General features: G+C 29.5%; 2 protein-coding genes and 1 long non-coding RNA gene across 6 annotated transcripts in view; 1 reads left to right on the top strand and 2 right to left on the bottom strand.

The window, feature by feature from the left end:
• Nucleotides 2,691–13,284, top strand: LOC109344387 (SAGA-associated factor 29-like). 4 transcript variants are annotated; one of them, XM_019583158.1, is made up of 11 exons: nucleotides 2,691–2,696; nucleotides 7,171–7,303; nucleotides 8,999–9,092; nucleotides 9,254–9,330; nucleotides 9,487–9,492; nucleotides 9,828–9,949; nucleotides 10,097–10,182; nucleotides 11,512–11,565; nucleotides 11,708–11,861; nucleotides 12,043–12,056; nucleotides 13,068–13,284. In XM_019583158.1, the coding sequence occupies exons 2-11, from the start codon at nucleotides 7,186–7,188 to the stop codon at nucleotides 13,168–13,170; spliced, it is 828 nt and encodes a 275-aa protein (XP_019438703.1). In that variant the 5' UTR covers nucleotides 2,691–2,696; nucleotides 7,171–7,185; the 3' UTR covers nucleotides 13,171–13,284. The 4 variants fall into 4 exon arrangements, with proteins under 4 accessions (XP_019438703.1, XP_019438707.1, XP_019438706.1 ...); XM_019583161.1 differs by lacking the exon at nucleotides 2,691–2,696 and having other exon boundaries at nucleotides 7,033–7,303; nucleotides 9,843–9,949; XM_019583160.1 differs by lacking the exon at nucleotides 2,691–2,696 and having other exon boundaries at nucleotides 7,092–7,303; nucleotides 9,840–9,949.
• LOC109344388 overlaps nucleotides 8,350–20,444 on the bottom strand; it is an 18,697-nt gene continuing 6,602 nt past the window's right edge. Inside the window, exon 3 of the long non-coding RNA XR_002107323.1 lies at nucleotides 8,350–8,364. This is a non-coding gene — a long non-coding RNA (uncharacterized LOC109344388). The remainder of the gene's footprint in view (nucleotides 8,365–20,444) is intronic.
• Nucleotides 15,959–20,444, bottom strand: part of LOC109344386 (GDSL esterase/lipase At5g14450-like) — a 4,746-nt gene continuing 260 nt past the window's right edge. Inside the window, exons 2-6 of the mRNA XM_019583157.1 lie at nucleotides 20,118–20,378; nucleotides 18,825–19,031; nucleotides 18,033–18,205; nucleotides 16,906–17,191; nucleotides 15,959–16,308 (exon numbers count right to left, since the gene is read on the bottom strand). Of these exons, the coding sequence (XP_019438702.1) occupies nucleotides 16,058–16,308; nucleotides 16,906–17,191; nucleotides 18,033–18,205; nucleotides 18,825–19,031; nucleotides 20,118–20,373 (1,173 nt within the window). The 5' untranslated portion in view covers nucleotides 20,374–20,378 and the 3' untranslated portion in view covers nucleotides 15,959–16,057. The remainder of the gene's footprint in view (nucleotides 16,309–16,905; nucleotides 17,192–18,032; nucleotides 18,206–18,824; nucleotides 19,032–20,117; nucleotides 20,379–20,444) is intronic.

The following is a 20,444-nucleotide window of genomic DNA, read 5'->3' as shown; positions in this document are numbered from 1 at the left end:
AGATCCACAATGGAGTTTGTCTTCACCCTTGCAGGTGCACCAATTATGTGGAGATCATCAGTTCATTCTGTTGTTTCTATGTCCACAACTGAAGTAGAGTACATGGCAACTGGTGAAGCTTTTAAGGATGTCTTATGGCTTATGGGGCTGGTAAATGAATTAGGCATTGAGCAAGGAGGAGTTCCACTGCATTGTGACAGTCATAGTGTTATCTTCTTGGAAAAGAACCAGGTGTATCATGCTAGGATCAATCATATTGAAGTGAGATTTCACAAGATCAGGAAGTTAATAACTTGTGAGTAGATACTATTGCAGAAGGTTCACACTTCAGAAAATGCAGCTGATATGTTAACCAAGCCGATTACTGTGTACAAGTTTAGGCATCGTCTGAGCTTGATGAATATTCACTGATGCTAGACTATGGAGTACCCCCAACCCAATGGCGGAAGATAAAGATTGATGATATTCGCCAAGGTGGAGATTGTTGTATTATAGATAACAGTAATACAAGTTATGGGCATGAGCTGATGTAAAAGAGGTTGAGGTAGAAGGCTATATATTTATGTTATGTAAACCTAATATAACGAGAAGAAAAAGAGTCAAACACAAATTCTTATTCTCTAATAATACATAGTGGTAGTCTCACAACGCTCCCGGTGACGTAGACACAATTGGTTGAACCTTGTTACCAAATCTCTTGTATTATTCTCTTTTCTCTATACTCTTTTACTATTTAATTGTTTGTTTGTTCCCAACATATTCTATGGGTATAAATAAGCATTGAAGTATGAGAATATATTTTCTTTGCTAAAGTTTTATATACGAAGAAATATTGTTTACAACTTGAAAGAAACACATTATGTATATGGAATATTGATGGAGGTGTTAGTGGGTATGAAAAATATATAATTATCATCAATTGTGGACATTCCCAAAATTTAATGTTAATGGGACTTAGGGATTGCATAAATCATAGTCCATCATTGGTACATTGACATATGAAGTGGACCTAAGATAATGATGAGCAAAATAGAAGGAGAAAGATTAAAAGGTTGGGAAGGGAAGAGAAAATGAAGATAATTATCTATATTGTTTGAGAGTATGAAATTTAGATGAGGAAAGTAAACTAATGATAATATTAGAATATTTTTTTAAAATATAATTAACAATGAGAAATGAACAATAATATATAATTATATAGTTTTAATAAAAATACTTACGTATTTTTATATTTTGTTTCCAGAAAAACCACAAGTTGGGAAACTATAAAAATAGACACAGAAGATTTTAGAGGATTTGAGAATGGGAGGCTTTCCAACGACCAAAGCCATTCATTTATTTCTCTTCCTCTCCAAAATCATACTCTCAAACAAAACTTAAGATGCGATGAAAATGTTGTTGTTCCTCTACGAAGACAACATTGAAACCAAATCGAAGGTGAATATTATTAGTTGGAGAGCCATTCTAGTGAGGGTGACATATTTTACCATTCTTAAATATTAGCGTGTCTATCGACCTGTATTATTTTTTTTTATATGTATCATTTTTGTGTTACATTCTTTAAAGAAAAATAGTTTAATATAAGAAATGTTACATAGAAACTTAACAGAGACAAAAAATGTAAGAAGATTAATCAAATATAGAATTGAAAAAGAAAACATAAAAATATGAAAATTTGTGGAAGAATAATGATGTATTGTGAAAAAGAATAAAATTAATATTTGAAATTTTATGATGGTTATTATTGGACGAGTTACAAAAGGGTAATTTTGGAATGTGGAAAATTATATGATGATAATTATTTATAGTTTTGGCTTTATATATAGTATAGATATAAATAATTTTCCCATTATAAAAGAAAATTCAAATATAAAATAAAATGAATGTTGTCAAAGGTCAAATAGACAATGTTAAAGACAAGAGATAAGATATATTTGATATAACTAAAGTATCCTCTCACCCTATGAGTATGAGTATCTCTTCGAATAAATGTCATTCCTAAGTATCGAGTATTTGACATTTTAGCATATATGTGAATCTAATAAAACTTTACACCACTAGACCAACACAAATTCTTTGATCGACATTAAAACTCTCTAAGATAATAACACAAAGCCAATATAGTGAATTTGCATATGTATTATGATTTTTTGCTTTTAAATTGTTCTCCATGTTAAACTTATATCATATAAAAAATAATATATTATCTTATAATTTCTCTATACTATAAGAAAAATAATATGTCAACTCAGGATTAAAATATGTGTTTTCATTAGAGAAAAGTCAAATGATATATTATTTTATAAATTTTTCTATACTATAAGTGTAGTGTATGCTTGCTGAGTTAGATATTGAAATGGACAAAACTCATTATAAATGAATAAATTAAATTGGAAATTTGTTGAAAATGGAAATGAAGTTGTGTTAGTTTTTTCAAAAGTTTAAAAAAATGCCCAACCATGGTTAATATGTGTTTCATTGGAGGAGCTAGAGTCTCATCATTTTTCGTATTAGTAAGAGTATTTTCTCACCCTATAAGTTATGAACTAATCCATTTTGGGTATATAATTGCATATTTCAACAAATGTCACTTTCAGGAATTGAACTCTCGATATTTTAATCATCGTAAAAATCTAATAGGGTCTTACATCACTAAACCAACATAATGTTAATGAGATAATTTCATTTGTAACTTAGTACACGTGGTCGTTATTAGTTTGATATGTATTATGGTTTTTCTTTTATAACTTGTTCCTTTTGATATAAAATTATATCAATGGAAGAATAATAAAAAACATTCCTTCATATTCTTGATAATATCCTTTTTAGAAAAGTTTGCTATTTTTTTAAATATATTATGTTATAAATGTTTATATTCAATTTTTAAAAAATAAGTTTCATATAATATTAATACTCTCTCTTTTAAACATATGAAAAATTGAGATCTATGCAACATAGATATAACACGTTTGATATAGATCATATTTTTAGTCATTTTAATTTATAAACTTAACATTATAAATTGTTGGATTATAATTCATTGTTTGACATAGATCATTTTATGACTTTATTGAGTCAAATAAGCATCTTTTATCCATTTATTTATGAGATTTATAGGGTCACAAATAATTTTTTTTGTCAAAAAAAGAGTGTTCTTGAAATTTTTAAACCTATAAAGAATTTTTTTATCTCAACTAAAGTTTTATTCTTCGAAATAATTTTATCGAGAAGATGATTTTTTTAGATGTCTCATAATAGATTTTATCTTCAAATCATGGTTATTTTATTACCAAAAGTTTTATTCCAATTTAATTAGCGGTTTCATAATTTAAATTCAAAAAAATAAATTGGCAGTTTTATTTTTAATTTTAGAAATTAAATTTCGTAAAATTAATTTTCTGTTTTATATTTACTTTTCAAATTAAAGTGGATGTTACAGAATTTGCTATAAAAATGATGTAAATAATGTGCAAAAAAGGCATTCTAAAAAAAAAGAAAAAAAACTTTAAGTTGAATTGTTTTCTATAGGTATTATTTACCCATCATTCATTACCTATCGGTAAGGTAATTCAGGCGCTGTGTGAAACCTGACACACGCCATGTGTTGCACTCGCATTAGGTACCCGCCAGAAGCATTTCGGGAGAGGTCGAAATCTTTTTGGGGTCAAAATCGAGTTCACCCCTTCCTAAGTTACAAAGCTACTTTTCAACCGATAATCGGGTTGCGACAAGTTACCACTTCAATTAGACAATCCACCAAATGAATGGTACACAAATGATAAAATAAGCAATCTAATTAATGAGAGAAATCGATAAAAAAATCAAATGATAATAAAATTTTAACCGGAATAAGATATATAAGTTTTTTTTTTTATATTTTCATAAATAAAATATAAGTTTATAAGGATTATCAAACATAATTATGATACAACTTTAAATTTGTTTTTTTTAATAAACAAAAATTACACGCTTTTATTTATACCAAACAAACCTATATTATGTAATATTATGGCTCTACTTGTTAATTTTTTTTATTAAAAAACACACAAAACATTGAATTGATTATATAACCACGTGGAATTTTCCAACAACCTATCATTTATTCATTCAATGAAATAAAAATTAAATAAATTAAAAGAAAGGATAAAGCTTTTCCACCAAAAGAATAAGTAATTTTTTTTGTTAGTACCACTACACCTATCCATCAATTGCTTAATAATTTTATTTTGCTAAAAAAATGATAATTGCTTAATAATTAAGTAATATCTATAAAATTTTCTACTTTGTAAAATGATAAGTTTTTGTTTATTAAAAAAGTTGAAGGGATAATTTTTTAAAGGTAAAAATATAATAACAACCAACAACATAATTTTTTGATGTACCAAATCCTAATTTATTTATTTTTTCAATTAAAAAATAGTTTTCTTAAAGTGATGTCATAATAAAAAATATAGTAACATATCACAGTATGATTAGTGAAATATGACCTACAATAATTATATCGATCATTCAGTTAAATAGACGCAAAATAGTTAAAAAAATTATGTTTGGGTCCTATGATCAATTTTTGTTTTTCCTTTAAAATTAAAAAAATTAAAAAAATGATAATTTTTACAGAAAATGGATTAAGGAGGATCGAACACAAAATCACCCCTTTCATTTGTTATTTAAAAACTTTTCACACCATTAGATAGATATTACTTTGTAAAGTTGAATAAATAAAAATATTTATTATAATATTTAGTATTTTTTTCAATGCTAATACTAATATAATATGCATGTATATTTAATTTTATTGTATATAGTTTAATTAGTAAATCATATATGAACTATTATTCTATTGTATCACCTTAACTAGTTTGATAACTTGTGCATGCTTAGGAGAAGAGACCAAAAAAAATATAAATTAAAAAACTAAATTTTCGTGGTTCAGACATAGTTATGAAAACTGTACGATCGTTCAGTTGGTGAACTAATTCCTATATTGAATGGTATAACAATTATATTGTTCATGCAATAATAATAGCATAAACTAATCATATCAATTAATTTTTATTTAACTCGTACGGTTCATATAGCACAATTTTCATTTAAAATTATAAAATTTGCATGAAATTATCTTCATTTTTACTAAAATGTTATTGTGGAGAATCAAGCATACAACCATTACCTTTGTTTGTACGTTAAAATATTGTATATCACCAAGTCACACATTTTGTATGAACAATTTGTTTAAATAAAATTATTTATCACATTCTTTATTAGTTTTATAAATTAATAAATATATATATATATATAATTTTACCGGTATTTAGTTTAATTACTTAATATAGATGATAATGAATATCCATAGTTGCAAGTACCCACAAATAATATCTACATTGAGTTGGGTTCATGTTTTTGGACTCACAAGTAACTGAGATCCACTGTTGGAAGAGTCTCGGTTTGGATAATGAGGTGCTAGACCATGACTCATTATTTCTTCCTGTATATATACATATATATATATATATAACAACATAATTATAATATAATGTTAATTCATAATTGTAATACCATATTAATTCATACATGCAATTGTTGTGTTGTTATATTATTAAGAATTGGTGTGGTAATGTTAACTCGTATGTGTAATATAATGTTATGTATATATTTTTTGGTACATCGGAAAAGAAAATAAAATAAAAAAAACTATAGGATATGGTATAAGTCTATTCGCAGGATGTTGAATAGATCACAGATAAGACAATTCCCGTCAACATTTAGCTTCACCTACCAGCCTCTGGACGACACCAATGAGTACTAGTCAAGGAAACTTCAGTTGAGAACACATCCTTGGAGTATCAATCTCTAAAGTCTAGATGAACATTTTTAGAGACAAAAGATATATCCCAAGTAATTTTATCAAAAAGAGTATTGTTGCGCCACCGCTAAGCCAAACCCACCAAATTCTTGTGAAAAAGTCTCTCATTGCTTGTTTTGACATTACCAACCAACCAAGAAAAGAATGACTGATTATTTTCAAAAGACTTGATCATTAAAACTCAAACGACGCTATAAAAAAGTGGAGTTGCAACCGTTCTTGAATGTGTAGAGAAGATCCTCAATGAGCGAATTAATAGTAAATTTTTTGGTACAAAATTAATAGTCAATTTGAGTAAAAAGACTTTGTTTAATAGTCCATTTAAATTGTATTATAGCTTTAAATTATGTTTTACAATTTTTCTCGTGTTGTTTATCTAAATAACATATAAAATTGTAGGAAATAAACATATAATTACATAAACTACTCGCAATTATTTTTAATTTTTTTTTGAATTTATGGGTACTCACCCATCCACTGAGTATGCTGAGTACCCAAGAACCCACAAGTAACAAACCCAACATGTATCAACAAGGGTCTAGGGCGAGCGTGAGTCCAAAAATGAAGCAATAAGGTGAATCAGGATAATGCACTACTCAGATCCACTCAGACCTATTACCATCTCTATTACTAAAAATCGGTTAAACCAATATCCCATCAAATCTGTATCCCGATCAGTTTAATAACCAATACAATACTAATAAAAATACTTTAATTAATTATCCATTAATATTCCGAATACACTTTTATTACTTCCTAATTGTTTATCATCTTCCTATTACAAAAACCTTAAACAATTTGTGAAATTGGAATACACCATTAATAATTAGTTTTTGAGTTTCACTAGTTAACTTATTTTAAAACGACCAAAATATTAAAACTTTACGTTAAATATAAGTAAGGAGTTGAATTCGAGTCTTATAGATTAAAAATATTCACTGGGAGAGTTAACCCTACATACTTATAGATGTTTCTGGTTTAAATAAGATTATCTCTAATACGAGAATACATGTGAGAAACAAAAAAAAAAATCGGATATTTAAAATGTATTGGTATTTGATTTATAGACATTTTGCTAACAAAAGCTACTTTACATTAAATACATATTTATAATGTTAATTAATGACAAAATATCCCAATTTATTTATTTTCGGAAAAATAAAATTCGAAATTTGAGTTTCCATTTCCAATTAGAAAAAAAATATATGATATAGCACCGTTGGAAAAAGTAGAATTCTATCGTTGTATCGATAATCGATTTTGATTTTGATTTTAGATTTTGATTTTAATTTTAAGTTTCTCTTAAGTTACCAATCAAAACGATGGCGTCTTCAGACATTGCAGCAATCTTGGAGAACTCGAAGGAGCTCGATCGGTTAAGGAAGGATCAGGAAGAGATTCTGTTGGAAATCAACAAACTCCATAAGAAGCTTCAAACAAGTTTCTTTCTCTCTCTCTCTCTATAATTGATACTGCATTTTCATCATTTTTTGGTTTCATTATGTTAATGTTATTTTTTTGAATTTTGTTTGTGTTTGAATCTTTGTTTTGAGTATGCTTATGATTGAGCCTTGCTATTTTGTTTTTATTGATTTTATTGTTTTTGCTTTTTTGTGTTTGGAAGTTGTATAGATTATATCATTCTATAAAGTAGCCCGGTTTTTATGCTTGGGTGAATTTACTTTCACTTTTTTTTGGATTTTTCACACATTGATGCAAAATTTTGTTCATAACTTCCATAATCAAATGATTTTCTGGTAGAAAAGACGATAAAATCTTGACTCGTGTGTGGGGGAGACTTGTAGAAGTCCGAACGAGGAAGGTAGATCAGATGGAGGGTAGTCCAATTACTAAAGAGTGTGAGAGACCGAGAAAAAACTGTAGGCAGAACAATTAAGAAGGATTTAAATATCAATGGTTTGTCAGTGAATAACTGAATATGTTATGACCGAATATTATGACATTGTTGTTTGATCCCAAAAACCATTCCCATCTAGTTGGAATAAGGTTTGGTTGTTGTTGATTTTCTTGTTTTGGTTGCATTTATGATTAATAATGGGAAGGGAAGTATATTAGAGAAATTGGATCAGTATAGGAGAACATGATAGAAACACGCCGAATGTGGTTTGGTTAAACGAAAAAGAATACCAATAATGGCATTAGTGATTATAAGGGTAGAAAATGCCTAATCTAGTATTAAGAGAAGTTGTGTGGACCTTGGGAGAACCGCACCGCAAAAGCTATCTATTGTGGTCGCCTGGTCGGACAGCCCTGGCCATATAAACCCCATGCTGGAATCACAAAATTTCGATGTGGGACTTACTTCCCATACCTAGTCATGGGGTCCTAACTTCCCACCATGCTCTGCAGCTCTGGTACCAATGTGGGCTAGCTGTACACTAGCTGTTTTACTTGTCCCAGATGATCACTGCAATGTCGGCATCACCACCCGTGCTGCTTGTTTGTAGCTGAGACATGGTGGAAAGCTCTAATAACAATTGCTGTGAACCTTGTGAAATGGCCCTTATTTTGGTTATATGTGTGGAGGTTTATAGACATTTGTGTTAGCAACAATGAGAAAACCTGCCCATTCATTTATTTTCATTACTCGTGAGGGTGCTTAGTTAACAAAACTAACTGAAGTTGAACTTTTTTGAATTAAATAGAAAATTATTGTTAATATGTTATAACTGGGTTATATTCTTCTTTGCTTCCTTTTCCAGATTAAAAATCTACAAAATTAAAAAATATATAAAATTTTAGTAGAAATGTCATAAGTCACTCAAATATTTGAGAATATTCAGATACCCATATTCAAAATAAAATCATGTGAGTTTTCAAAGCACTAGGAAACATGTTTTTGAAGGACCAGTATTTGAACAATCCACACAATGCCAGTTGTATATTCAGAAATCCCTTGTCGTATGAAGACACTTGTTGGGAAGTAAATGCCACTTGCTATAGTTTTTAAGGTTTTAGGATCTAAATTCCAAGTATTAAAGATTTGGGTTAGTCAACCATTGGAACCATAGTCTCTATTTATATATGGGAAACAAAATCTAATATTCGGTTATTCTTATAGTCTCTATTTATATTTTAGTTCATTCTTGATAATTTCTTCCCATTTCAATGCAGCTCCTGAAGTGGTTGAGAAGCCTGGGGATAACTCATTAGCAAGGCTTAAAGTGTTGTACACTCAAGCAAAAGATCTTTCTGACAGTGAAGCGAAGTGTGTCTGTAGCTCTGAAGCATTTTATGTGAACTGCATTTTTTTCCACTGTTTAAAAATCATCAAGACATGCTTTTCATCATTACAGTAACTCATATATACTCTGTCCAGGCTATGCATTCTATACCTTACATGGTTCTTGATATTGTTTATGGTTGCAGCATCTCCAATTTGTTGATAAGCCAACTTGATGCCGTACTACCTCCAGGACCACAAGGGCAACCACGAAGAAGAATAGGTTTGTCTCAACTTTGTAACAAGAGATATGTAAATAGAAGAGAGAGAACATTCTGGCTATCGTTGTGACAACTGTATATTAAATTTCCTTTGATTTGTTGGAGGGTTACAATTTCTGGTTGTTTAAGAGTTTTATTTTTATTTTTGTCTTTTCCAGGAAAAGGTAAAGACTAACTCTTTGGAGTTTGGCCACATATCAATATACTTGAAATCTCAGCTGCCATTTGTCAATCGTCTACATAAAGCATAAAAAGGGGGAGGGAGGTTATGTTAATGTGTAATTTTAAGTAAAACTGAAAATTTTATATTAATTGATTCATTTATATGAATTCTAAATATACAAATATGTGGAAATGGCCTTTGAAAGATTTTAGTTGTAGGTAATAAATTTATTGCCCTATAAGCTCTTATGTTGAAATTTTAATCATGAATGTCCATTGAATTTTCTTGATTTCAGTTCCAATGAAATCTCAGTTTTGTAAGCATTCTAGCTAACAGTATGTGTTACAGAAGGTAATGAGCAGAGAAGGAAACGAGTGAAGACAGAGTCTGATATTTCAAGGCTAACTCCTAGTATGCGAAACCAACTTGAGGCTTGTGCCGGTCTTAAGGGTGAACAGGTATGCATTCGCCTCTAAGTTCGATCAATATAATTAAGTAAATACTGATTGCCCTGTTGCTTTTTGTTGATAACATTTATTTTCTTACATGATGCATCTTCAGTTCTATTCCAGTAAGTTAATTTGTTCTTGCTTCTCACTTCTCAGGTAGCAGCTAGGGTCACTCCACGTAATGCTGAAAAGGACGAATGGTTTGTTGTAAAAGTGATCCATTTTGACAAGGAAACAAAGGAGTAAGTATACAATCTGTAACCAAATAGTCAAGTATAAAGTTCAAGCTAGGAATAAAATCTATGCAAATTCATTTTCATAGTATTAATATTAATTTTTAAGAAAAGCTTTATGTCACATTGATGTCATTAAATGGTTAGCTACAGAACAGGGTATTATATCTTGCATCAAGCTCTAACAAGTGTATAGTTTGCCTAATCTATCTTAATAATGAGCTTGGTCTGAAGCCTTGCTTTATAACTTCTTAATAAAGTTTGTTGCTGATGTAATATTGTTCGATTGTCGTTTAGTTATAAAAACTTGAATGCTTATCATTGTTCTTTGGAATGGTTTTATATTTTTATCATTTCCCTCTCACACTAGTCTTTGAGCTGAAAGCAAGAAAAATGCACAGCTTTGTACTGAAATTTAATTTAATTTTGAAAGAATGGAGGTGGTAAGGGTCCAACACTCCAACCACTGACTCCTTCGTTAAAGGCTCTGTTCCATGTTTATAGTCAATTCTTGTAAAAGCTTAAGGTGTTAGGCGAAGGCCCAAAAATGGTTTGACCACAGTAGAGTGTTGCCACCGACTTTTGCTCACTTGTATGCAGTTTAGGGTGAAAGTAACCTATCCCCAAACACAACTACTGTTATGCACTCAAGAAAGAGAGTTATGACATTGATAGAAATAGAAAGAGAAGAAGAACAAATGCATTGATTGATTAAATCTGAACATAGAAAGGAGAAATAACTCCTTCCAAGGGGTTTCCCTTCAATAACTCTTTCCCCAAACCATTTCTAACTGTTTTTGCTTCTCTTTAGTCTTACTTTGGCTTCCTTTTTTTCTTCTGACTATATAACCTTTTGGGCCCTATGGCTATACCAGATGGCTGATGTTTTTCTTGTTAACCTTAAGATTCATCACTCAATGCAAGATCTAGTTGGAGCTTTGTATGGTACTATTTGAAGTGTTTCAAGTTTATTTTTTACTGATAAAATAAGTGCAATAAGCCTAGAAAACAAGTATTGATTATATAAAGTTACTACTATTCAGGTCAGTTCTGTTTCTCTGATATGCCTGTTGCCCCCTCATTCTTTGTCTGAATTTGGCCTGCGCTTGTATCATAAAGTCCTTGTTTGGATCGAGTCTGCTTTGATGACCCTAACTGAATGAGTTTGTTGTGGGACTATCTTTAAGTTGCTTGAATAGCTAAGATTTCATCAGTATTTAAGTTACTGTTGCTAGTATATGATTTGTAATTATTGATGAAAAGGATAATAGCCACTTAGACATTTCATAATTTTCTACTTTGTTTTTTTATTTATGCTTTGGTGACATGATTTTATAGATTTGAAGTACTAGATGAGGAACCAGGTGATGATGAAGATAGCAGTGGCCAAAGGTGAACCTATTTGGAAATTTATTATATTTGATTATCATTAATGCTAATGTTGTGATACATTTATTAGGGAAGTTTGTTAACTATTACTACTGCATATAAATGGCGCGCATTTATTTTTGTTGGTTCTTTCTGCTGCTTTCAGACAGTACAAACTTCCCATGGGTAATATCATTCCCTTCCCTAAGAGTAATGATCTTTCTAGTGCCCCAGATTTTCCTCCCGGAAAGCATGTTTTGGCAGTATATCCAGGAACTACTGCACTTTATAAAGCAACAGTTGTTCATGGCCATCGGAAGGTAATAATTCTTTCACTTCCTTTACAGAGTGGGATTAATTCTTGGTCTTTCGTCCGAGTTCCATTAATTTGTAGTCTGTAAGTCCTTCCTAGTTATAACTTCGGTGATTCTGTCAATGTACTAACCAGTAGTGATATTGTGCATGTTCTGCGGTAACCTACATCGTTTCACAATTGCGCAGAGGAAGACAGACGAGTAAGTATAATCTGTTAGACTTCAAGAAAATTGTTTTTAATTATTATTTGTCATAGAGGTGATAAAATGTCAACCGGAAAATATTAATTTATTCTCCTGTGGTTATGATTAACAAACATGGAATCAAAGTACTCAACTGTTCATTATGAATGATATAACAACAGTGATAGAGTAGAACCCACATAATAACTTTTCATTGGATTTTCCCGAAATGTGGTTTCGACTGAACCGATTTTTAGTACATCTCCGGAAAACACCATAGTTGTTGAAAATTCTGACTTGGAAGTCAGAAATACAAATCTTATTGGTATATGGGACTAAATTTATAGACAAAGAAATGCTACTTTTTTTCTAGAAGACTAACTTAATCTTCCAAACTACCTTGTTGGAGAGAGAAAAAACATTAAAAAGGAAGTTTTGAAATTTTAGAAAGTATTGAATGTACATGTCTTCTTTGTAATTTCTTTATTAACTAGTAGAATTCTTAGCAATAAGTGAGTGGGTTAGGTCCCACATTGAGGAGGAACAAGTAATGTGAGGAACATATGATGGACCCAGACCCGTGAACTTAAACCTTAAGGTTTTAGGTTAAGATATAGTGTCCGGTGACTCCGGTCTACTTATGTGGTTCTAAACTTAGCCTATTATTGACGATCCCCTATGACTCGTGTTCCCGGTAATTATTAGTTAAAAGGATTTAGCATTTCTCCTTATTATTTTGCATTTCACACTGCAAGGAATCCGAGTCCGGTGAAAATAAAAAGATATAATTAGCACATCACTTTTTTTGTCATTTTACATAAGATTCTTGATGTTTTCCTAATTAATGTGCCAGAATTCAAATTGTTCATGTTAATAAACAGGTGATGGGTATTTATCAGGACTCTAATATGAAGTAAAACAAGTGTCTAAAGTCTAACTATTGTTCTGAATTTTGGATCCTTTGTATTTTCAGTTCAACTGTTATGTGTGTCTGAATATTATGATTGCTTACTTTTTGTATTGGAACAGTTATGTTCTGGAATTTGATGATGATGAAGAAGATGGGTCATTACCTCAAAGGACAGTGCCCTTCCACAAAGTGGTGCCTATGCCTGAAGGACACCGCCCTTGAATTTAAGTCATTGATGGTGTTATATTATGTATAAGGTAGAAACTAGCATTGTGGCTTTATGTACTTAGTTAGTGAGAATGACCATGTTGTTTAATTTCATGACATTGCCGTTTAGTTCTTTGAAGTTGTAGAGATTAGAGATTTATGTCCTTAATTTCGGCAAAAACCTTGTTGCAAAAGTAAGGTTGTCGCATAGTGATATGAGGTTGCGTCGTTACGAGTGTAAATCTTGGTAACAACCCCTCCTTACTTGTAGGGTAAGGCTACATATATCTATTCTCTCTACATCTCATTAGTTGAGAGTCGTGTACACTGAGCTACCTTTTAGTCCTTAGTTTTAATTTTTTTTTATCTAATCTTTGACATTAGGGCATATCAATTATGAGAAAAAAATGTATGCTTTGATTCTCACTGCATCATTCATCATTTATGTTTAATTATTATCGACTTTTCAAAAAAAGTAATACAAATGAATGGTGAATAACAATGTATACATTTTTACATTGATAATACATAAATATTATACTCGTCAATTATTCGTGCATATCTCTTTTTTGGGATAGGTCATACAAAGGGAACATTATAGTCACATATGATTAGGACTAATTGAGGTTAGCAAATGAGTATGATTACTTCCATGCCTAGAAACATGAAAAGGACAACATGCACCAAAATTACTAGAAAACATTATTATATATCCATGTCAATTGTACATAATGTAGTGTCTTATAGGGCATTTTTAATTTTTAAGTGCTAATTTGATATACATTTGAAAATAAATGTTGGAAAAGATGTTTTGTTACTTAAGTCATATTAGTAATTATTGTTGTGTATTTTGAAATTGAAAGTTTACTCCATTACCCTAAAACTATAGGAGCATCCAATTATAAGGTTATTACACATTTTAATAAAAATCGAAATTTCAGATAACATTTCAATACCTCGAAAGAGATTAGTTTTTTTACCCATAAGGTAAATGGATATCCTTAGTAGTATAAAAAACAAGTTAGCCTTTCAATTCCAATCACTTACTTCCCTAACCAAACTAAGCCCCATTAAGGAGGGGGAAAAAATAAAACAGCATCATAATTTGTGGCATAGTTACACATTAGGGCATCTCCATTCAATGTCTTAAATGGAGTTTTAAATTAATACTTTAGTCTTGCATGTAATAATATGGTTATACTTGAGCCTTAAATGTAATAATATCACTAATATAGTTATGAGTCAAAATGACTCTAGGTGAGTCTTACCATAATTGTATCCAACATCTCTAATTCATATTCCAATTATTTAATGAACATAATTATATATAAGAGTCTTAAAAAGCATGCTAAAGTCTCAAAGGTCTTTAGGTTTTTTTTTGGTTTCCCACAAATATCTTTGCATTGGAGGCAATCCTGTCTGAGTCGGGAACATCCACAGGTATGTGAGGCTAACTCTCTCAGCGGGTATCTTTTCCATCCACAAGACTCAAACCCGAGACTTATTTAAGAGGAATCAAACATGTACCACTTGAACCAACGTCCGTTGATTAAAGGTCTTAAGTTGAGTCTTAGTGATTGAAATGCCAATGTGGCAAAATTTTAATAGTCTTAAGACTTGATCAATTGTGGTTTTGACATATCACTAATAATATGACTTTGAATCAAAATGATAAATTAAAGTAGAGATTTAAATGTTAGAGAAAATATTATTTTATGTGTAACATACATATTGGAGACACAAATGAATTTAGAGAAAGGATTAACAAGTAACAATATTTATTTGATTAATGCATGATATAAAATTCTGAGACAAAGCACATACATATGCTAGTGGATGAATATATTTCCATTATGCATGCTAAAATATCACTTCAGTTTGAATGTAGTGTATTAGAAAAGAGTATAGTATTTATAAACTATTAGCGTAAATATCTTTTCACAAAAATCAATATTAATTAAACATGAATATTAAATGATTTATTGACAATATATAAAACGCATAAGGGTGGTAATTTTCTGATGTGATTTTAATGCTTCTAACATGAATGAGTAATTGGAGTTGGTGGGTCACTGAAAGTGCCATTGAGTATACGATTTGCAATCCAACAGATATCATCAATACTCTTATCTTATTTATTAATTAGGTATATTTTTTTAATTAGAACTATTTTAATACTTTTATATATTTATATATGTGACTATAAATTACTTTTATATTTTTATATATATATATTGTATAGGATATATGTTTTAATACATTCAAAATCCGAAATTTGTATGTTGATAGAAAATCCGAAATAACCCTCTCAAGGATTTAAATCTGGTTTAGATGCAGATATGTTAAGATTTTGGGAATCGCTAAAACTGTATCATGAACACAATAATGATTGGATTTGTTGTAATTATCCTAAATGTCAAAGTTTTGAAAGTTTTCAAAATAGTGAATGAAATTACTATTTGAAACCTTATCCCTTGTGCTTCATTTAAATAAAATATTGTTAATCCATTTAACAACAACACATTGGTTGCTAGATTAGTAAGATTAAAATGTTAAAAGTTCGATTCTTGAGAGCGATACTTATTGGGAGATGTAACTACACATTCTGAAAATAATTAATTCCTTATCATAGAGTTAGGAGATACTCTTAATAATATAAAAAAAAAATGTTAATCCATGTTATTTACACCGCATTTCATGAACTATGTATCATTATCCAATCAAATACAATATAGGGAATCACAATTGGAAAGGAAAATGTCTCCAAACTAATTTTTATTTCTTTGCTCCAAGAAAATGAAAACACAAAAATAATTATTTTATCATGTAAAGTCATTCTTTGGTGCATTAAATAACTTGCACTATATATAGATATCAAGAAATAGTAGAAAATATATATTTTCTAATGAGTTCTTTTACATGAGTGTGTAATAGGAATTGGTGGATCTGAAAATGAACCATTGATTATTTGTGTAGCAATCCAATGATTTGATGCTTCAGTGTAATGCACACCATCCCAACTAATATACTTTGAAGGATCAATGCATGAACCAGCAAATATTTCTTTACCCTTTATTTTTGATGTGTTCCCACAATATAGGTGATAACCATCTTTATGATACCCACAACAAATATGTTGTGGCTCAACAAATCCTGCAATACATTTTTCTAATCAAATATCAATTCGATTTCTGAGATCGACACTATTGGTCGATTTGGTTAGTGGCATTTTAAAAATGTTAATTTGGTTTATAGTTTTGTATATTGTCAATCAATTTGGTCTATTACGGGTTATTAGTTATGTCAAAGACCAAATTGATTGACAAATTCAAAATTAAAAAACAAATTGATATTTGTGTAATATAAGAGATCAAATTGATATACAATATTAATTTCATGCATAAAAAAAATAGACTAAATTGATATTTTTGTAATGCTAGAAATGAAATTGATGTAATACTAGATATCAAATTAGTATATAAATGTTAATTTCATGCATTAAAATTAGAGACCAAATTGATATTTTTAAAATATTAAAAATGAAATTGATATATAATATTAATTTCATGCATCAAAAGACAAATTTGATAATTTTGATAAGGTTAGAGATGAGATTGATGTATAATATTATTGGATCTCATGCATGAAATTGAAACATTACTCAATACTTTTTCATAACATACTAGCAATAATTGAAAGTAAAGTTTAGCAAAGTCTCAAATTTGATGATGAAAAAGTGAAAAGAGTTACCTTCTTTTTTAGCATGACTAATTAGGTGATACTTAGCAGAGAATATATCCACATATATTAATGAAGCATCATTGAATAATTCCCTTAGTTTAATCACAATATCCTTGAGTTTTTTGTTGAAAATTATAGCCATTTCATTTTGATATTTGACACAACCATTTTGATCAAGATAACCATTTTGAGTGTTATTGGCATTGGAATTGTGAATGGGCAATGACACTGGTAAACAACCAATTGGGCCTGTGTTATGTATCCAGAATGTTCTTGCTCCTAGCCCATGTAAAAGCTGTAATAATGGGTGTGAATATTTAGTAAATTATTAAAATTAAATGAGGAAATTGGAGAAGAAAATAGAGAAAATTTATGTTGGAAAATGATTTTTTTTACACATATTGAAAAGGGTTTGACTTAGTTTTTCAACTTTAGTTTTTTTTTTCTTTTGTATTTCTTAAACAATGATTTAAAGAAACTTGCTAACACAAACTTTAATTTAATTATATTTGAAATCTTGTTTTTAAAAATTACACCAACCTCCCATAATGTTTATATTTATATCTTGGTTTTCTTTAGTCCTTACAAAAACTTTTCTTGTTGTTGAAGTCCATAAATTTTTGAAACATTTAAGTTTAATCTTTTGGAAATTTAAGTGATAACATGAGACATGACTAGGGTTGACATCAACATGTTATCATTTATCTTAACCTAGAAACTAAAATCAATGTCTTAAAATTGGGAGAACATCTTTCGTCCTAAAAAATGTATCACTCTATGTATTTTTAATTCACATTAGTAAGAAAATATAAAGTTAATATTTATTAAATTTATGTTTTACTTTTCTAACCAATGAGCAACAAATGGTACATAAAGTGATACACATTTTGAGACAAAAGATGTACTCTCTTAAAATTTTCAACAATCAAATACAAAATTTAAGTTGGTAAGAATTAAAACAAAAAAAAACACATAATTTTTTAGGGACAAAAACTTGAATAAGATTTTACCTCCTTTTAATTAAGGGGAAATGAATGTAATTTATAGATCAAGAATAATAATACCTTATATAACTAGTCTAAGCTCAATGAAAGTGCAAATTTCCTAAATAAAAAAAACAAGTATAGTGCACTTACTTGAACTTGATTTGAAAAATATTGTACAATTTGTGAGGCCAACACTTGAAAATGTTCTTTATCCCCATTGCTAATAGCAGAAGCAATATCATTTTGTCCAATGTCAAATGTATATATAGCTTTTCCAAACTCCTCTGGCCTTGGAAATTGTTTTGTGTAGGAACTTTTTCTTCCTTCAAAATCATAGAGACACACATATTTAACTCATAAAAAAACTTAAGTGTTACAAAATAAGGCATATATATATATATATATAGAGGTAGTGGATCCAAAAAAAACTTATTTCAGGAGTAAGTTAAAAAAAACTTAATTCACATCTTAGTCATCCGTTCTATCAATATCTAATAGTTCAAATCTGCTGACTAATTCGAATCACGAGAACAATTAAATTTTCATAAAATAAATGACTAAGATGTAGAATCATGTATATATATATATATATGAAAATTAAATATGAGTGTAATATGTTAATTATTGGTTACATGATCACTTCTTTTAATCTTGACCTTTAAATAAGATCTAATATAATAGTCCATATTGATTATTCTCATTTCTTATGATAACAATGGTTCTTCACTTCCTATATATATATATATATATATATATATATACCAACAATGCATTTATCTAGTGGTGTAAGGCCTCACTGGATCCTCAATATTGAGAGTTCGACTTTTGAGAGTGACACTTGTTAGAAGGAGCAGTCACGAACTGATAAAAAGATTAGTTCCTTACCCAAAAAGAATTTACCAAAAAAAATATATATTCACACACATTATGTAAATGTCTAACCTGAAGTGAAGAACTTGGCAGTGCGTGTCTTAAATTGATTAAACTGTTGAGTCTGAATTTCAAGAGTGAAAGGAGAACCACCATCAAAGTAGGTTCTATTTTGTCTCATAATGGTTGAAGATCCTGCTGCAAAGTTTGCACCATTCCTATAACTTGTTCCAATTGAATTTATGTATGCACTCAAGTATGGGAAACCAAGGTGTTTTGCTGCATATTTAAATACATTACTTAATCACTATCTAAAATGAGAAAAAGATATATACATCGCCCAGTGTAAGAGTTTTTTATACTGTCACTTCATTATCTACCATTCATTTTCAATTATATTTGACTTTTCACAAAAAGTAGTCCAAATGAAAGATGGATGATGCACTAATTGTGCATAATTCTTTACACTCAATACATCAATATTACACTCATATTAAATATATTCACTCATTTCATACACTATATAATTTTATATGAATATTGGGATATGAATCTAACCTTGAAAATTATTCAATGTTGATTATTATTGAATATTTGGAAGTGAAGTTTATGAGATTGGATATGTGCATGGGTGGTCCAACCCCAAGATAGAATGTGTTATATGATAAAATAAACTCTACTATCATATTATGTCATTTTTAGTGGTCATTTAACAAATTTCAACTAGTTTTATAACTAATTTTATCAAACAACTCAAATTCAATAAGATGTCTATATAATTATAGGTCAAAGTTACAAACTACTTTTGCCGAATAGATCTGTAGAAGAATTTATATTAAATGACTATAGATGACAAAATATATAATTAAAAAGTAATGATCAGCAAATCGGAATGACTAGATCTAACTCTGATTAACACAAAACTAATTCATAAAAGAAGAATCATCTAAATTATACGTAATCATTCTTCTTTATGATTGAATATCTGGAAATAATAATATAATATTAATATTATGCTACACCTAACTCTATCCTAAAAACTCTTCCAACTCATTATTTTCTTTGCTCTATTTGGAAATTTAATGCTTAATAAGATTGAATCCAACAAACTTTCACTAAACCAAAATCATAAAGAAAACAACATTACCATATCTTATGTGGCAACATATACACAAATAAGTCAAAATAGTTAAAAATGTGTCGGTCTATTGACATAAGGTCTGCTAGACTGTTAGGATGACCATAAACTTAATGGTTCGATTCCTGTAATAAGTGATATTTATTAGGCGAGATAATCACGAATTCCAAAATGGATTAGTTCCTTACCCGAAAGAAGTAAAAACGAAGAAAATAAAAATATATTACCAATGAAATCTATGATGAGACGGCCATCAGAAGCTCTACCAACAGGTTCTTTGAAGAAAGTTTCACCATAAGGTGATATTTCTGGGTAAAATGCTGAAGCCATGGTTCCAGTATCTGAATTTGAATCACCAAAGTTGAATATTGCTGGAAAATCACAACCTTGTGTTGTTGAAGATTTGATTTCTTCACCTTTCATACTCATAAACCATGTTGAGAGTAACATCATTACACCAACAAACTCTTTCATTCTTCTCATTCTCACTAAACCAAACAACAATCTCATTTATAATATAATACTACACAAGAGGGGTATAGATATATATATAT

Source organism: Lupinus angustifolius, chromosome LG03 (genome assembly GCF_001865875.1).
Source record: "Lupinus angustifolius cultivar Tanjil chromosome LG03, LupAngTanjil_v1.0, whole genome shotgun sequence".
In the NCBI taxonomy this organism is placed as follows: domain Eukaryota; kingdom Viridiplantae; phylum Streptophyta; class Magnoliopsida; order Fabales; family Fabaceae; genus Lupinus; species Lupinus angustifolius.
The sequence above is the reverse complement of the archived record's forward strand: the minus strand, read 5'-3'. Positions and strand labels throughout refer to the sequence as shown.

Bases quoted from the DNA above. Each gene is read 5' to 3' on its own strand.
- LOC109344387 (XM_019583158.1), top strand. From the start codon at position 7,186: ATGGCGTCTTCAGACATTGCAGCAATCTTGGAGAACTCGAAGGAGCTC. The intron at 7,304-8,998 runs GTTTCTTTCTCT...ATTTCAATGCAG, and splicing joins CCATAAGAAGCTTCAAACAA to CTCCTGAAGTGGTTGAGAAG. The intron at 9,950-10,096 runs GTATGCATTCGC...CTCACTTCTCAG, and splicing joins CCGGTCTTAAGGGTGAACAG to GTAGCAGCTAGGGTCACTCC.